We start from the raw sequence: 19,217 nt of genomic DNA on the forward strand, positions 1-19,217 counted from the left end.
CCAGTCAACCCTAACAGGTGGATGTAAAACCAGGGACTAATCTGAATGGTGGCAGCTGAGTTCCTGCTACTATTTCATCCCCCCACCAGCAACACAGAGCGTGGACTCTCTGGTCATTTGACACAGCCTTGGCTCTCTGATCTTGCTTTGAGTAAACAAGCGACTGCACTTTCTACTTTACAACAGTAACCAACTTCAAAAGAACTTTATTGTCTGCAGAAGCTCTGGAACGTTCTGAGGTCAGGAAAGGCGCTATATAAATGCAAGTTCTTTCTTTCTTTCTATGGAGCTTTGCGAGGAAAGATTGACTGGAGAGAAAGTCATTTCCACACAGCTCAAGCTAATCGACCAGCGATTGGAAGTGTTTAAGTGTGGACTGTCCCACTCTGGAATTTTTGCCTTCATGGCGAAAGGAATAGAGTAGAAAAGTAGGGAAGTGTTGCTGCAACTGTAGAAGGCATTGGTGAGATCACACCTGGCGTACTGAGTCCCCTTATTTGAGGAAGATGTAGTTGCATTCGAGGCAGTTCAGAGGAGGTTCATTAGATTAGTTCCAGAGAAGCGAGGCTTGTCCTTTGTGTAAACATTGAGCAGTTTAGGCCTATACTCTCCCGAGTTTAGAAAAATGAGAGGAGATCTAATTAAGGTGTGTGAAATGATAAAAGGCATTGACCAAGTAGACATAGAGCGGATGCTTCCTCTTGTGGGGCAATCTGGAACGAGAGGTCATAGTTTTAGAATAAGGGGTCGCAGATTTAAAACAGAGATGAGGAGAAATTACTTCTCTCAAAAGTGATCAATGGGATTCGCTACCCCAGAGTGCGGTGGATGTCGAGTCATTGAGTAAATTTAAGGAGGAGATAGACAGATTTTTAATTAGTAATGGGTTGAACGGTTATGGAGAACGGGCAGGGGAATGGAATTGAGGCCAGGATGAGATCAGCCATGATGGTATTGAATGGTGGAGTGGACTCGAGGGGCTGAATGGCCTAATCCTGCTCCGAGTTCTTATGTTCTTGTATTCCAAATTAGTCATCCAAAGGCTAAAGCTCTGGGGACATGGGTCGGAATTCCCCCAGGGCAGCTGGTGGAATTTAAATTCAGTTAAGAAAATCTGGAATTGAAAGCTAGCCTCAGTAATGGGGACCAGGAAATTATCTTCAATTGTCGTAAAAAAACATCTGAATCACGTCCTTTGGGGACGAAATCTGTCATCGTGGCCTACGCTAGACTCCTAACTCTGTCCTCTGCAATGGCCCAGCAAGCCACTCAGTTTTAAAAAAATAAATAAATTTGAATGAATGAAAGTGAAATGAAAGATGGCGGCGCCCGCCTGCGGCCTGACGGCGGCCTGCTGCTGACCATGCCGGGGAAGGAGGTGAGGACCCGCGCCCGGGATCGGCTCAGGAGCTTCCTGTGCCTCGTGGCAGCGTGTGCTGAGGAAGCATCAGCATATGGGCGATGCGTGGTTGTAAATACCCAGGGAAGCAAGGATCTCAGAAAGGACACGTGTGCAAAAGAGTTTCAGGCACTTAAGAGCTGCTTTACATTAAATGCCAAGAAAGCAAGGTAAAGAACAAGTGTTGATGTCTACAAAGTAATCGCCAGAACCTTGCTGTGCATAAAATAAATCCTATCAAGCCAATATCAAATAAATCTGAACAGCCACATCCTGTAACAGGCGTGTCAGCATTAAGCATGATATTAAAGGGCAGCACGGTGGCCTAGTGGTTAGCACAACCGCCTCACGGCGCTGAGGTCCCAGGTTCGATCCCGGCTCTGGGTCACTGTCCGTGTGGAGTTTGCACATTCTCCCCGTGTCTGCGTGGGTTTCGCCCCCACAACCCAAAAATGTGCAGAGTAGGTGGATTGGCCACGCTAAATTGCCCCTTAATTGGAAAAAATAATTGGCTAATCTAAATTTATAAAAAAAAAAGCATGATATTAAAGAGCAGAATGAACTCAAACAGGCCACAATATTTTTTTTTTTTTTCTTGGCTTGATGCATTCTAAACCTTTGTGAAAGGTGTTCAAAAATTAAACATTTTGCATCCAATGTTTCTAAACCAGGCATTACTTACGACAGATATGATGTGCCTGAGGCTGCACTGTATGACTTTAGAGTTCCCACTATTGTTCCTTTTTTTAAAATCATTTTAATTAACACTGCTGTTTAGAATAATTGTTTTATATGTATGAGAATTAAAAAGATCGAAATTCAAGAAAATGAAATGAAAATCGCTTATTGTCACAAGTAGGCTTCAAATGAAGTTACTGTGAAAAGCCCCTAGTCGCCACATTCCGGCGCCTGTTCGGGGAGGCTGGGACGGGAATTGAATCGTGCTGCTGGCCTGCCTTGGTCTGCTTTCAAAGCCAGCGATTTAGCCCAGTGTGCTAAACCAGCCCCTAGTACCCAATTCATTTTTTCCAATTAAGGGGCAATTTAGCGTAGCCAATCCACCTACCCTGCACATCTTTGGGTTGTGGGGGCGAAACCCACCTAAACACGGGGAGAATGGGCAAACTCCACACGGACAGTGACCCAGAGCCGGGATCGAACCTGGGACCACGGCGCCGTGAGACTGCAGTGCTAACCACTGCGCCACCGTGCTGCCCCACAAGCCACTCAGTTTAAGGAAGGAGCTCTGCTGTTCTTACCTGGTTTGACTCCAGATCCACAGCAATGTCATTGACTCGTAAGTGCCCTTTGAATTCGCCCAGTTAAAGGGCAGTTAGGGATGGGTAACAAATGATGGCCGCCAGAAACCCTGCCCAGTGAAGCAGTTGAGGCTACCTGGCTAAATGTTTTTAAGGCACAGGTAGATAGATTTTTGAACGGTAAAGGAATAGAAGGTTACGGTGAGCGGGCGGGTAAGTGGAGCTGAGTGCACACAAAGATCAGCCATGGCCTTATTGAATGGCAGAGCAGGCTCGAGGGGCCAGATGGCCTACTCCTGCTCCTAATTCTTATGTTCTTGCAAGTGATGCCCGCACACCTTGATAGAATTTTGTTTTAAAAAACCATCGTCAATTCTAAATAAGTTCATTCCCAGCACCTCACAGCGTTCCTTCCGCAATCCAGGCACATTCAAAAACCCAGAGTCGACTCTTGACCACGTGGTGCAGCCAATCTTATTCGCAACTCTCTCAAATGTTGGTGTCAGCACAGTGGTGAGGTAAATCGGAACCCGTTGGAACAACCTAACCTCGTTGGCAAATCATGGGGGGACTGTTCAGAGGGCTTTGACGGCTGACTTTACCTGTTGCCTCCTCTCCAGATGCTGATGTCTGCGCTGGCTCACCTTGCGAGCAACAGTGCACGGATAACTTTGGGCGAGTTGTGTGCACCTGTTACCCTGGATACCGCTTTGACCGGGAGCGGCACAGAAACCATCAGAGCCCCTATTGTTTAGGTAAGACTCTATCTGCAAGGTGCTGATCTCCACCCTCAACAACGGGATCGACCCCACCTTGTTTTTATTACTTTAAATGCAACATATTATCACAGAATTGCACGGCACATTTGGACCATTGCGTATGGACAGAGTACATTTCAGAACACAATTCATTGCATGAAAAGGATTCTCCTGTCACCCCAACCCTTCTATCAATTCAATCTGTGTCCTCTGGTTGCCAATTTTATCTGCCAATGGAAACAATTCCTTCGTAAACCACCAAACTCTTTATGTTTTTGAACCTCTATTAAATCTCCACTTAATGTTCTCTGTTCTAAGGAGAATGATTCCAGTGCCTCCGATCTCTCCACAAAGTCCCCTCAGCTTTGATGTCACACTCATAAATCTCCTTTGCACCTTCTCCAAGTCCGTGACATCTGCCCTAACGTGTTGGGCCCAGACAAACCCTTGAAACAAGCCTAATGGTGCAGTGGGTAAATGCACTGCGCAGTGTGGTAGCGACAGAGTTCAGTTGTTCAATTGTCCTGTATTTGATCGCCAAAGTCTGGTAACTGACCTTTGCTCACTGCGCTTGATGGCTTCAGCCTGGGCGTTGACTCCGAGAAAAGCACACGGCCTAAACAGATGGAGCTGGATGCTGCTGAAAGCATGAGGGGTAGACATTTTAAATTCTGTAAATATTGTTCCCACGGGCTCAGAAATTAGCATCATCCCTGCATTACCTTGAGAAAAAAAATCACATCTATCAAATGCACATCAGTGGCAAGTCATAATGACAAAGGAAGTCCCATGTTTAATGTTTGACCTGTCCCTTCACTTTGCTGGTTTCAGCTGGAGACCACGTGCTGGGTTACATTTCATAGAATTTACAGTGCAGAAGGAGGCCATTTGGCCCATCGAGTCTGCACCGGCTCTTGGAAAGAGCACCCTACCCAAGGTCAACACCTCCACCCCATCCCCATAACCCAGTAACCCCACCCAATACTAAGGGCAATTTTGGACACTAAGGACAATTTATCATGGCCAATCCACCTAACCTGCACATCTTTGGACTGTGGGAGGAAACCGGAGCACCCGGAGGAAACCCACGCACACACGGGGAGGATGTGCAGACTCCGCACAGACAGTGAACCAAGCCGGGAATCGAACCTGGGACCCTGGAGTTGTGAAGCCATTGTGCTATCCACAATGCTACCGTGCTGGGTGTTAGAATTCATTTTGTTGTCAGGCAGGGGTCAATTGGCCAGGGCTCCTGACCCCTGCTGGAAATGGGATTGATGAGAACAATAGGTCAGGATCGGATTAGGGATCATCTGTGATAGCCTTCACCGTAAATTGGATTGACCCCAATTTTCGTCTCAGTCAAAGCTCAAAAACACAGCCCCAGGTTCGATCCCGGCCCTGGGTCACTGTCCGTGAGGAGTTTGCACATTCTCCCCGTGTTTGCGTGGGTCTCACCCCCACAACCCAAAGATGTGCAGGTTAGATGGATTGGCCATGCTAAATTGCCCCCTAATTGGGAAAAATAATCTAAATTTAGAACAAAGAACAAAGAAAAGTACAGCACAGGAACAGGCCCTTCGGCCCTCCAAGCCCATGCCGACCATGCTGCCCCGTCTAAACTAATATCTTCTACACTTCCGGGGTCCGTATCCCTCTGACTCCCATCCTATTCATGTATTTGCCAAGATGCTCCTTAAATGTCACTATCGTCCCTGCTTCCACCACCTCCTCCGCAGCGAGTTCCAGGCACCCATTACACTCTGTGTAAAAAAACTTGCCTCGTACATCTCCTCTAAACCTTGCCCCTCGCACCTTAAACCTATGCCCCCTAGTAATTGACCCCTCTACCCTGGGGAAAAGCCTCTGACTATCCACTCTGTCTATGCCCTTCATAATTTTGCAGACCTCTATCAGGTCGCCCCTCAACCTCTGTCGTTCCAGTGAGAACAAACCAAGTTTATTCAACCTCTCCTCATAGCTAAAGCCCTCCATACCAGGCAACATCCTGGTAAATCTCTTCTGCATCCTCTTCTGGACCCTCTCTAAAGCCTCAATATCCTTCTGGTAGTGTGGTGACCAGAATTGAACACTATACTCCAAGTGTGGCCTAACTAAGGTTCTAAACAGCTGCAATATGAAAAGAAAATCCATAACAATTAAAAAATAGGGCGGCATGGTGGCGCAGTGATTAGCACTGCTGCCTCACGGCGCCGAGGACCCCGTTTGATCCCGGTCCCATGTCACTGTCCGTGTGGAGTTTGTACATTCTCCCCGTGTCTGTGTGGGTCTCACCCCCACAACCCAAAGATGTGCAGGGTAGGTGGATTGGCCACGCTATATTGCCCCTTAATTGGTAAAGAAAATTGGGCATGTTAAATACCCAGGTCCCCCCCCCCCCCCCTACTCCCATGACCCAGTAACCCCACCTAACCTTTTGGATACCAAGGGACAATTTATCACGGCCAATCCACTTTACCTGCACATCATTGAACTATGGGAGGAAACGGGAGCACCCGGAGGAAACCCACGCAGACACTGGGAGAAAGTGCAAACTCCACAGTCACCCAAGGTCAGAATTGAACCCGGGTGCCTGGCGCTGTGAGGCAGCAGTACCAACCACTGCTAACCAGTGCTAACCACTGTGCCACCATGCTGCCCAGCTATGCTGATGATTCAAGCCAGACTGTAGCACAATACAAGCATCAGGAAATGCATTCAACCTTGTCCCTTCCTTCCGTCATAGCAATCCCAGCTACCCATCCATCTCGATCAATCCTTTGTCATTCCAGAAACACACCTAATTGCCCCTGGAGTTGTTTCACACAACCCGTTTTGATGTCAGTTCACTGAACCTGTCCATTATTCTTTGGGGGAACTGTTTTGTCTAACTTTTCATATTACGGCAACAATGAAACATTTCGACGAGGATCCGCTACTTTTCAAATACACTGCGGCAGTGAGCAATGGGAGTTCAATTCTGAAAAGCCAGTTGGTGAAGGATAATACTGTAGCTAATTTTTACTCAGTCTTACATTTATTTACAGAATGAAACATTGCAAGCATATACCTCCTAACCCAACCACACACCACAGTTTCAGTAAGTGCCTCTTTTTATATGCTTAAGTGGAACCTCAATTAATGCCTTTCACCTACATATAATTAAAACACAATTGATATCCAATTAATAATCATAATTATACAATGATGACAACTAACAATGTGTTTGAATCAGCTTTTCCAAATGAAATCTACCTTAATCTTTCCTCATCACGCAAAATTCTTGACACCTTCATTGCTTTCTAGTATCTGGACTTCTCCCCAAAATGTGGTGAGCAGTATGTCATGTGACAATGCCAATTCCTACAGGTCTGACCTATGATAAATGCAAATCCTTTTATTCAGAGTGCAATGATACTTTGAGGAGTGAAACTCAAATGTTCCTGAATATCGTAAGAAGCCTGATTTATTTTTCCACATGAATGTTCTAGCTGCATACTTAGTAATCAACAAAGTCGCGATTGTTGCAAAGTGACAATGACCTGCTTAATTTCAGATTAATTACTTGTTGATCAAACAGACTTTGTGTCGAATTAACAGAAATGTATTTTCCATGCGAAAAGGTTTCTTAAGTTTATGCAGCTGGCCCGGAATTATGTTGTGGTCCATGCTCCCAGTTTATGCACCTTTGTTACATAAAGTAAGTAAAGTCTGGCGGCACGGTGGCACAGTGGTTAGCACTGCTGCCTCGTGGCAGCACGGTAGCATTGTGGATAGCACAATTGCTTCACAGCTCCAGGGTCCCAGGTTCGATTCCAGCTTGGGTCACTGTCTGTGCACTTCCTCCCCGTGTGTGCGTGGGTTTCCTCCGGGTGCTCCGGGTTCCTCCCACAGTCCAAAGATGTGCAGGTTAGGCGGACTGGCCATGATAAATTGCCCTTAGTGTCCAAAATTGCCCTTAGTGTCCAAAATTGCCCTTAGTGTTGGGTGGGGTTACTGGATTATGGGGAAAGGGTGGAGGTGTTGCCCTTGGGTAGGGTGCTCTTTCCAAGAGCCGGTGCAGACTCGATGGGCCAAATGGCCTCCTTCTGCACTGTAAATTCTATGATAAACTATGATGGCGCCGAGGATCTGGGTTCGATCCCAGCCCCGGGTCACTGTCCGTGTGGAGTTTGCACATTCTTCCCGTGTTTGCGTGGGTCTCATCCCCCACAACCCAAAGATGTGCAGGGTAGGTAGATTGGTCACGCTAAATTGCCCCTCAATAATAAAAATTTAAAAATAAAATATGAATTAAAAAAATAAATAAATAAGTAAAGTCGCCGTAGTCCCAGATGACCAGAGGCTGCTTTCCCCTTTGAGGGGGGAGAGCTGACTGGTGGGGATTTTACCTGAGGGTCACCGCACCTCAGGCGAGGGGCAAGGTTGAGAAGGAGGGACCTTCATCAATAACCTCAGCCGGTTATTGAACCGGGACTATTCCGGGAATTGAGCCTGTGCTGCTGGCCTTGCTCTGCATCACAAGCCAAGCTAAACTGGTTCCCGGTAACCGTTGTTCCATATTGATTTGTGGAATACTTTTAAACAGGGATCAGGAAAAAGAGAAAATGAACCAATGTGTTATCAATTGCGGTTGCGACAATGGGTTTCTTCCGAAAACCAACTTCTTTGAATTTCGTTAAGTCTTAAAGATGCTGAGTAAGAGATGAATGAAGCTTAATGGAGCTGAATGGTGAAAAGAAAGTAAATTTGTCCTTCAGGGAAAATCTTTGCCTTTCCCTAACATCCCTTTTGGCATTTAATAATCCCTCCTTGCCTGACCCAAACTGGCAGTGTGCATCATCTGCAAGACGCATGGCAGCTTCTCGCCAAAGCTCCTATGACGGGAAACCTCTGCCACTCAGAGTGGCAAGGCCAGCACGTGCATGGGAACGCCACCATCTCCAAGTTACCCACCAAGCCAGACATGATGCTGACTTGGAACGATATCGCTGTGCCTTCACTGTTAAGTAATGGGTTAAGAGACATTGCAATTAGTTGTTTCAATTATGTTAAGTGTTCAATGATTGTCTCATTTATGTTAAGTGTTCAATGATTGACACTCATATGTAAAGGGGCTTCAGGTGGCCTCTGGATCAGGTGATGTGTAGAGTTCTGTGCAGAGTCAGTTGGAACAAATAAAAGTGGTTTGATGAAAAAGGAGCAGAACGTTTGTCTCTTCATACCTCAGCATCGAATACGTCTAACATTCACTGTCACTGGCTCAGGAATCTGGAGCTCCTTTTCCTGACAGTGCCTGTGGATGTTCCTGCAGCGCTCCAGGAGGGCTGCTCGCCACCAACTTCCCGAGGGAAATTTAGGGATAGGCATAAAATGCTGGCGTAGCCAATGACACCCATAACCCATGAAACTAATTTTTAAACTCCTATCGTAGATCTTTCCAATTTCACTTTCTCCATTAGCAGCCCCCAACCCACACTTGTCACCCTCGACTTTTCTCTGCCCCTGTACCTGCCTAAAAATGGTTAAATCTTGAACTTTAAGTAGTTCTGATGAAAGTTGAAATTTTAACTGTTTCAAGGTTGTGTGAGTATTTCCAGCACTTTCTCTTTTCATTGAAAACCTATTATTTAGCAGTGACTATATGCTAATACAAAGAGTAATTGACTAATTATGGAATTTCATATACCTATTCAAATAGATACATAGAATCCCTACAGTGCAGAAGGAGGCCATTCGGCCTATCAAGTCCGCACCGATCCTCTGAAAGAGCCAACCCACCCAGGCCCACGTCCCTGCAACTCCACCTAACACTAAGGGGCAATTTAGCATGGCCAATCCACCTAACCTGCACATCTTTGGGCACGAAGGGGCAATTTAGCATAGCCAATCCACCTAACCCGCACATCTTTGCACACTAAAGGGGCAATTTAACATGGTCAATCTACCTCACCTGCACATCTTTGGACAGCGGGAGAAAACAGAGCACCCGGAGGAATCCCACACAGACACAGGGAGAACTTGCGGACTCCGCACAGACAGTGACCCAAGGCTGGGAATTAAACCCGGGTCCCTGGCGCTTGAGGCAGCAGTGCTAAGCACTGTGCCACCATGCCGCCCCAATCTTTAATTATTTTTATTTTGGTGCTTCATATTACTCATAAGTAAATTATCTCTTAAGGTGTGTAAAAATGCATAATGCCTAATATACTAAACTCAGCAAGTGGTGTCATTGATAATCCCTTCCATACATCTTTGCCAAGGCACTAACAATCATAGACATTGTTATAGAACTACTGATGTAGTCAAATGCATCACAGCACATCAAAGAATTGTAATCAGCCAAAAATTGACACGGAGCCACGTAAGGAGATACTAGAACAAGTGACCAAAAGCTTGCTCAAAGGGACAGCTTTCAAGGAGCGTCTTAGAGGAGAGAGCTGGAGAGGAGCAGATGTTGAGGACAGGCTATCAGACCTCAGGCAACAGGCATCTGAAGGCATGGCCACCACTAACGGAGCGTCGAAAATCTCAAAATGCCAGAATTTGAAGAGTGCAGGAGAGCTCGAATCGTAGAATTGTTGGGGCTCCGAAGGAGACCATTTGGCCCAGAGTCAGCTCTCCATACGTGCATCGTGACAGAAAACAGCGGTGGCGCGGTGGTTAGCACTGGGACTGCGCCGCTGAGGACACGGGTTCAAACCCGGCCCTGGGTCGCCGTCCGTGTGGAGTTTGCCCATTCTCGCCGTGTCTGCGCGGGTTTCATCCCCGCAACCCAAAAGATGTGCAGATTAAGTGGATTGGCCACGCAAAATTGCTCCATAATTGGAAAACAAAATAATCTTTTTCATAGAATTTACAATGCAGAAGGAGGCCATTCGGCCCATCGAGTCTGCACCGGCTCTTGGAAAGAGCGCCCTACCTAAGGTTAACACCTCCACCCTATCCCCATAACCCAGTAACCCCACCCAACACTAAGGGCAATTTTGGACACTAAGGGCAATTTATCATGTTCAATCCACCTAACCTGCACATCTTTGTGACTGTGGGAGGAAACCGGAGCACCCGGAGGAAACCCACGCACACACGGGGAGGATGTGCAGACTCCGCACAGACAGTGACCCAAGCCGGAATCGAACCTGGGACCCTAGAGCTGTGAAGCAATTGTGCTATCCACAATGCTACCGTGCTCTCAATTGGGTACTCTCAATTTATTTTTTAAAAACCAAAACATGATATAAAACGTCTGCAGGGCTGGAGGCGGTTGCAGAGATAGGGAAGGGATCAGACCTCAAGGGGGATTTGAAAACCAGGATGAGGATGCTTAAACTGAAAAAATTTCCAAAGAAGCAGCCCATATAGGCCAAAACACTGTCACCTGTTTTGATACAATTTTCAGGAAACTCCGGGCCATCATTTCGACTCAAATAATCATTCATAGCTTTAGGGATGGTGAGTTTACTACTTTTATACCAGTAACATGTACCTGTTGCTGTTCTCCACAGACATCGATGAGTGTTTCGTCAATAATGGCACGCTGTGCGATCATCAATGTGTTAACACGCTCGGAAGCTACATGTGTGAGTGTCAAGAAGGGTTTCACTTGAGTGCGAATGGCAAATCCTGTCTCAGAACCTTTAATGGTAAGGGAGAAAGCTCCATTTTTATTATAATACACAATGGTGTAAAGTGCATTTGAAAGATTCTGCTCAGTTTCAAATAAAATCATTATTACTGATGATTAAACATTTCCCCCCCCCCTTTCGTTCTTCAAACTTATACGTTCACTATTAAAACAATCACTTCCACAAGAAAGTTAGTTTTGCTAAACTCTTTCAGCATAATTGGGAGTTGTGAGAATATTCATTGCATAATTATATTGAAATGCCTGAGTTATTGATATGATCATGCACCAATGATGCTGAAATCAATGGGTAATGTGCAATCAATGATCATGTCGCACAGAAAGAGTTCATTCGGCCCATGAGTCAGTACTGACTCTTTGAAAACGTTATCTAATTCAAACCAAGCGCCATAGTCCTAACCAGCCATTTATCATGGTTCAGCACAACTTCCTCGCTTTTATAATCTCTGCCTCCATTGATAACACGTGCTATTTTTAATGCCTCCAGAGGTGGCGCTCTCTCTCCTTGATAATCAATGGCGGAATGTCTTCATGGTTTTAGCAGTGCCGCCCCCAAATTTTTGGTGAAGGTTTGGCAGACGCCCTCTTCTGCTCATAAAAAGGGGCTTCTGGCAAACATCTCCTTACGTTGCGACGGCTGTTGCAGGAAATTTCCTTGAGGAAACTCTCCTCCGTAATGTTGCCAAGAATGCCTTATAATTTCTTCCTGCTCCAGAGGTATTGCTGTAACCAAACCGATTCTTTTTTTTTTCCCAATGAAGGGGCAATTTAGCGTGGTCAATCCCACCTACCCTGAGTTGTGGTGGGGTGAGACCCACGCAGACACGGGGAGAATGTGCTAACTCAACACGGACAGTGACCCGGGGCCGGGATCAAACCCGGGTCCTTGGCACCGTGAGGTGGCAGTGCTAACCACTGCGCCACCGTGCCACCTTCAGATTGTAGAAAATAATGAGCCACTTGAGTATCGTCTCTGGAATGGGCACGGTGAAGATTCACCAGAACGATACAGGATCGAAAGGGTTAAGTTTGCATCGATCAAGCTTGTATACCCCCGGGTATTGAAGGTTAAGGAGTAATCTAATTGGGGTTTAAGATCAGTAAACAAGTTGGTCAGGTATATTCAGAGAAAATATTATCTCTGGTGAGGGTGATCAGAACAAGGTTAGTTGATCTAATGTTCCATCTAAGGCACGTGGTCAATACAGCAACCCAAATATCACTGTTCAGGCCACACGTAAATTGGCCAATTGAAATTAACCTGCGTGTGCAGCCTCAGAAAGGAATTTAAAGAAATAGCCTAAGTGTGAAAAACAAAAGGGAACATTGGTGATAACCTTACAATTCGAGTCTGGCCAATCTTGGTGATGTCAAGAAGACTTCCTTATGCAAAAGGGGAGTGGTAATCTGGAACTACCTCCCTCCCAAAGCTATTGAGGCTGGCAACCAATTGAAAATGAATTTGCCGGATATTTTATTTTATTTGATTTATTGTCACATGTTCCGAAGTACAGTGAAAGGTATTTTTCTGCAGCCGAGGGAACATACACAGTAAGTACATAGTAGGCAAAAGAATGATCAACAGAGAACATTGACAAATGGTACATCGACAAACAGTGATTGGTTACAGTGCAGAAGAAGGGGCCAAACAAAGCAAATACATGAGCAAGAGCAGCAGAGGGCGTCGTGAATAGTGTTCTTACAGGGAACAGATCAGTCCGAGGGGGAGTCGTTGTGGAGTCTGATAGCTGTGGGGAAGAAGCTGTTCCTATGTCTGGATGTGCGAGTCTTCAGACTTCTGTACCTTCTGCCTGATGGAAGGGTCTGGAAGAGGGCAATGCCTGGGTAGGAGGGGTCTCTGATAATGCTGTCTGCCTTCCTGAGGCAGCGGGAGGTGGAGACAGAATCAATGGGAGGGTGGCAAGCTTGTGTGATGCGTTGGGCTGAGTTCACCACACTCTGCAGTTTCTTGCGATCTTGGGCCGAGCAGTCGCCATACCAGGCTGTGATGCAGCCGGGATAGGATGCTCTCTATCTGACATCTGTAGAAGTTTGTGAGAGTACGCTGCAGTAGGTGAAAAAGGGTAGCTCACCACCAACTTGTCGAGGGCAATTAGGGATAAGCAATACATGCTGGCCTGGCCAGCGATGCCCGCATACCATGAATGAATAAATATCCCCCAAAAAATCAGAGGAACCGAGGAACAGGAGGCGGACATTCAGCCCTCGAGCCTGTTCTGCTATTAGTCGGTTTCTAGCTGATCTGTGTCATAATTCCATCGACCACACCTTGGTTCTGGAGCCCTTGCCGAACAAAGACTCTGAATGTTGAAATCGAGGGGATTGAGGAGGAGGAGGAGGCTGTGGGAATGTTCAAATCTTAGAGTAGATTGAGCAACCAGAGGGAAATGGTCATGTCTGTAACCAGGAAGATTTAGGGGCGAAACTTAGTTGGAAAAGAGGCCCTCCAGAGTGTCCTCATAACCTGTAGAGAAAGTTTCCTTCTAATGGTTCACGCACAAAATGAATGCCCAGGTGCATCTCTTTTCCAATTCTAACTCTGCTCCTTTTAAAACTCAGGTACTGTTTTACGAGAGCTGGGCTGAGAGGTGGCAAATGGAGTTTAATGCAGAAAAGTGTGAGGTGATTCATTTTGGAAGGAATAACAGGAAGACAGAGTACTGGGCTAATGGTAAGATTCTTGGTAGTGTGGATGAGCAGTGAGATCTCGGTGTCCATGTACATAGATCCCTGAAAGTTGCCACCCAGGTTGAGAGGGTTGTTAAGAAGGCGAACGGTGTGTTAGCTTTTATTGGTAGAGGGATTGAGTTTCGGAGCCATGAGGTCATGCTGCAGCTGCACAAAACTCTGGTGCAGCCGCATTTGGAGTATTGCGTGCAATTCTGGTCGCCGATATTATAGGAAGGATGTGGAAGCATTGGAAAGGGTGCAAAGGAGATTTGCCAGGATGTTGCCTGGTATGGAGGGAAGATCTTATGAGGGGAGGCTGAGGGACTTGAGGCTGTTTTCGTTAGAGAGAGGAAGGTTAAGAGGTGACTTAATTGAGGCATACAAGATGATCAGAGGATTAGATAGGGTGGACAGTGAGAGTCTTTTTCCTCAGATGGTGATGGCTAGCATGAGGGGACATAGCTTTAAATTGAGGGGAGATAGATATAGGACAGATGTCAGAGGTAGGTTCTTTACTCGGAGAGTAGTAAGGGCGTGGAATGCCCTGTCTGCAACAGTAGTGGACTCGCCAACACTAAGGGCATTCAAATGGTCATTGGATAGACATATGGATGATAAGGGAATAGTGTAGATGGGCTTTAGAGTGGTTTTACAGGTCGGCGCAACATCGAGAGCCGAAGGGCCTGTACTGCGCTGTAATGTTCTATGTTCTAGTTCTGAGCTCGTCTCCTCACCCGAGGACCCATTTATTCTTGACCTTTGGTTGACTTGGTCAAAGGCCTGAAACGTTGAGCCTGTTTCCCCTCTTCCCCGCTGCTCGCCAGCACTTCCTGTCTCACCCAGCCATGCTTCTTCCTTTGCCCCAAGCTGTGCCAGGACAACTGGTGGGTGACCAACTCCCAGTGGCTCTGAAGTGCCAAGGTGGGGGTGCCCGAGTGGAGTAGCGTAGCTCACACTCCTCTTCCTTCTCTTAGGAGGCACTCCTCCCAGATCGCCTAGCCGGGGGTGGTGGGTCAGTTTGAGGGGGCGGCCTACATGAACGGGGATGAGAAAATACCAGCCATGATTGCATGGCGGAGCAGACTTGATGGGCCGAGTGGCCTAATTCTGCTCCTATGTCTTATGGTCTTATGTGAGAAATTATGGGATGGAGGAACAGGGAGCCTGTAACCTCCTATTCCCCTGGTTCGCACAGCTGAGCTGTTATGTTACGGAGCTAGATTGCCAGCTCGCTGGGTAATTAAAAGATCTCAAATATTGAACGCTGGAGTTGCGACCGACTAACCGGAGAAGACCTTCACTGTTCCTCCCTCTTTCAGACAGCAGTGCGATTAAATCTCACCACCTGATGAGTGCTGCCGCTTGCTCTGTCACGTGTGAAGAATTTTTGCAGATGAAGCAGACTTTGGCACAGCTCAAACAGAAGGTAATGTGATCAAATTCTTGCTCCGCGATCGATGCAAATTCTTCCAGTGGGTGAAGTGCTGCTCTTGGCAGCAATCTGTGTCCCACACGCGATCGTTGTTAATGGTCCGGCCAACATTTATCCCTCAATCAAACATCACTCAAAACAGATTGTCTGCTCGTTAGCACATTGCTGTCTGTGGGAGCTTCCTGTGCACTGATTGGCTGCCACAGTAGTGATTGATTACACTTCAAAATGCTACTTCATTGGACGAGGGGTAAATATTAGTTGGAGCATTGGGAAATAGCCCCTTCTTCAGAATAGTGCCACGGGGTCTGTTGATGTTCGCCCGAGCAGCTAGTGCCTCAGGTTAATGTCACCTACAAAAGCGACACCTCCCAACAGTACAGCCACTCTGGGGTGGGTTTCGAACTCTTGACCTTCTGATTTCAAGCTGAGAGCACTGCCCTCTGACCCACAGCAGAATTCAGAGGCTAACAGAGGCAGAACAATCAATCTGAGCACCGTCCTGGGGCCTGCCTGTTGGCCGTGACTGGTTTGCGGAACAGTTTCAAAGCCATGGATGTCTGAACAATAACTGATTTATTGTAAGAACTATTTATAGACGTACATGATTGCAGGTATTATTCTGCCTCAGCCATGACATGTCTCTTTCTAGGCTCCGAGTCACCTGACTCTCTCTTACAACATCATATGGGCGGTACTGTTCCTGCAGTCATACGCATTAACCCTTTCAGTCCTGGACACCCCAAGTAATACGCACCCCACCTTTGACACGTGGCGATGCTCGATCCACGGTGAACGACCTCAAACCATTCAGCCGTCGGAGCATCACGCCCAAGACTGATCTATATTCCTCCAACATCCATGTAACAATAATAATAATCTTTATTAATGTCACAAGTAGGCTTACATTAACACTGCAATTAAGTTACTGTGAAAATCCCCCAGTTGACACATTCCGGCGCCTGTTCGGGAACACTGAGGGAGAATTCCGAATGTCCAATTCACCTAACAAGCACGTCTTTCGGGACTTGTGGGAGGAAACCGGAGCACCCGGAGGAAACCCACGCAGACACCGGGGAGAACGTGCTGACTCCGCACAGACAGTGACCCAAGCCGGGAATCGAACCCGGGTCCCTGGCACTGTGAAGCAACAGTGCTAGCCACTGTGCTGCCGTGCAGCCCTGTAGGTGTACCTTTGAGCATTTGATGGTCTGAAAGGTGCCGGACTCAATTGCAGTGACCCACTAATCCCCACCCCTAGTCAGGAATTTACAGATTCCCGCTCCCGGGAATTTGAATCGGACAGCAGAAGATTTGGCCAAATTTGTGAAACTCGGGAGCTCGGGATTCTCAGGCTAACTCGCAAGTTATTTCTAAAAATAGCTCATTGTGGCTTTTGTTGTCCTATATAAAGATGCTTTCATGGTTAAATTCGTCAGCAACCTATTATTAGTCATGGAATCAGCTTAGCCGATGGTGGTGTCAAGTCACACACCCTAATTATGAATGGCTGCTTGTTACTACACATTATTTTTATTTATCAATTTGTGACGTTGTTAAAGGACTGATTATTATGCTGAAGTTCATCCAGAATGACAACTGTGAAGAAACAGATAAAATAGTTATGAACCCACCAACATTGAATGGACTTTTAATCTTGGCTTGAGCAATGAATATCAAATGATATTAACTCCTATCAGAGACTGTATTTATAAATTACTGCGCTGTCGTGTCGTACTTGGGTACTGGTGAGCATGTATTTCAGAATAAACGCCACTAGCTTGATTTCAATTCCTGTTCCGGCTGAGGCAGACCTGGGGCCTGGCTCCTCGCCCTGCCACTGAGAATAGACGTCATTGGGCAATCGTCACTGCCAAAAACAGCCGAGAAAAACAGCTCAGGATGAACAACAGTTCATTTATTTTAAAATGTATTTTGTTACAAACATGTATCGAAACGGGGTATGACACATAAACACCAGGGGCTGGTTTAGCACCGTGGGCTAAACAGCCGGCTTGTAATGCAAAACAAGGCCAGCAGCGCGGGTTCAGCTCCCATACCGGCCTCCCCGAACAGGCGGCGGAATGTGGTGACTAAGGGCTTGTCACAGAAACTTTATTGAAGCCTACTTGTGACAATAAGTGATTATTATTATTACACCCCAGGAAACATACTTCCCAGCAATCAACTGTCCAGTCTGTACAAATTCTTCCCCTTTTTCACCCCCCCCCCCCCCCACTCCCCACCTGCGACGAACAGCTCCTCAAACACGGTTACAAACATCCCCCACCTTTTCTCAAACCCCTCTGCAGAGCCCCTTAACTCACATTGTATCTTCTCCAACCGCAGGAAGTCGTACAGGTCACCCAACCGTGTCGCTACCCCCCGGTGGCGATGCCGACCGCCACTCCAGTAAAATTCGCCGGCGTGCAATCAGAGAGGCGAAGGCCACAACATTGGCCTTCCTCCTCTCCATGAGCACCGGCTAGTCTGAAACTCCAAATATTGCCACCAGAGGGTCCGGGTCCACCTCCTCCTCCACTCTCCTGGCTAAGTCTGCGAACATTCCTGCCCAGAATCTTCCCAATTTTTCGCAACCCCAAAACATGTGCGCGTGATTCCACTGGCCCCCGCCCACACTTCTCACATGAACAACAGTTCAGGATGAACAACATAAGATCAATAAGAAATAGAAGCACAAGGAGGCCATTCAGCCCTTTGAGTCTGCTCCTCTATTCAATGAGTTCAAAGCTGATCCTCCACTACGTCGCCATTTTTCTGCACTATCCTGTGTCCTGCAGTGTTTTTAATACAAAATCTGTCGATGTCAGTCTTGAATCTGCTCAATGATCGAGCTTCCTGGGTCCCCTGGGGCCGAGAATGCCAAAGGTTCACTGCCCTCTGAGTGAAGACATTCCTCCTCGTTAGCTTCAGTGGAGAATGAGCCAAGGATCTGCCTTCAGGGAAAGAAGCCATCACTCACTCCTTGGCATACATTTACTTTAAAGTTGCAAATCTGCAAGAAAAACATTTGTTCTTCTCGCTTTGTTTACAAAGTCATTCTGTTAAATCCGTCTTGGGCGATTTGATGGTTCTCATTCTTTTTGCTCTGACAAGCCCTGGCCCTCAACACCTCGCTGAATGTTTTTTTTCCAAAAGATATACTTTATTCATAAAATCTCTAAACATTACAGAACATTTCAAATTGTCACCGTACATTTCCATCAAAGTTGCATATTCACTTGGCTTTCTTACATTCAATTGGGATGACATTCTGCACGTTTCCCTGTTTACTTTACAATTCTTTCGTCAGTATTTACATTGTCATGTTTCTTTCAATGCCTTTATACATTGTAGTATTGAAGACCCGGACTGAGGGGTTTTACACTGTTACCCACCCCTCGGTGTACATTTGCTGGTCAGACCTTACACAGTGGTCTTTCCCCATTGCGCCTTGGCGGCAGCTGCCCCAAGCCTGAGTGCGTCCCTCAGCACGTAGTCCTGGACCTTGGAATGTGCCAGTCTGCAACACTCGGTCGAGGACAATTCTTTGCACTGGAATCAAGTTGCTTTTCCTGCCCTCCGCTCGCCATGTGGAGGAAGAGATCGGGGCGTCATTTTTAAATGGCACCCCGATCTTGCAACCCTCCCTTCACAACCCCCAGACCTCCCCAACTAATTTGTTGGTGGTCCTCGAGCCCCCTCGCACCCCACCTCACACGGGCAGGGAACCCCCTGGGCTCGATCCCGGGTGCAGGCCAAACGTCACCTAGGCACCTTGGCACTGGCACCCTGGCAATGCCACCTGGTGGCCAGGCTGGCAATGCCACCTGGGCACCTTTGCAGTGCCTGGCAGGCATACAGGTGACACTGTCTGGGTGCCCAGGTTCCATCAGGAGTGCCAGGGTGTTGCTTGGGAGACCAGTACTAAACAGCGCCCGGGCTGAGATCTCCTCGGTGAGGCCCATTGATCCCAGAGGCTGGTTAGATTCTCACTTGGTTAAGTGAGAAGTTAAAACTCACTTAACCAAGC

The 19,217-nt window shown here is 47.0% G+C and overlaps 2 protein-coding genes and 1 long non-coding RNA gene across 5 annotated transcripts in view; 2 read left to right on the plus strand and 1 right to left on the minus strand.

The window, feature by feature from the left end:
* LOC119956904 (collagen and calcium-binding EGF domain-containing protein 1-like) overlaps positions 1-19,217 on the plus strand; it is a 132,942-nt gene that overhangs the window by 89,827 nt on the left and 23,898 nt on the right. For both annotated transcript variants that reach the window (XM_038784463.1, XM_038784464.1), the window contains 3 exons: positions 3,279-3,413; positions 10,922-11,059; positions 15,072-15,178. In XM_038784463.1, coding sequence (XP_038640391.1) covers positions 3,279-3,413; positions 10,922-11,059; positions 15,072-15,178 — 380 coding nt within the window. The remainder of the gene's footprint in view (positions 1-3,278; positions 3,414-10,921; positions 11,060-15,071; positions 15,179-19,217) is intronic.
* LOC119956905 (NADH dehydrogenase [ubiquinone] 1 alpha subcomplex assembly factor 8-like) lies at positions 1,352-2,222 on the plus strand. Its single transcript, XM_038784465.1, has 2 exons — positions 1,352-1,710; positions 1,951-2,222. Exon 1 carries the CDS (start codon positions 1,364-1,366, stop codon positions 1,571-1,573), a length of 210 nt encoding a protein of 69 aa, XP_038640393.1. The 5' UTR covers positions 1,352-1,363; the 3' UTR covers positions 1,574-1,710; positions 1,951-2,222.
* Positions 3,468-19,217, minus strand: part of LOC119956906 — a 28,798-nt gene continuing 13,048 nt past the window's right edge. Inside the window, exons 2-4 of one of the 2 annotated variants that reach the window (XR_005458705.1) lie at positions 15,947-16,026; positions 10,903-11,051; positions 3,468-4,053 (exon numbers count right to left, since the gene is read on the minus strand). This is a non-coding gene — a long non-coding RNA (uncharacterized LOC119956906). Of the gene's footprint in view, positions 4,057-10,902; positions 11,052-15,946; positions 16,027-19,217 lie in introns of both variants that reach the window. The other variant, XR_005458704.1, reaches the window with a different exon arrangement.

This window comes from Scyliorhinus canicula, chromosome 24 (genome assembly GCF_902713615.1).
Source record: "Scyliorhinus canicula chromosome 24, sScyCan1.1, whole genome shotgun sequence".
Taxonomy (NCBI): Eukaryota; Metazoa; Chordata; class Chondrichthyes; order Carcharhiniformes; family Scyliorhinidae; genus Scyliorhinus; species Scyliorhinus canicula.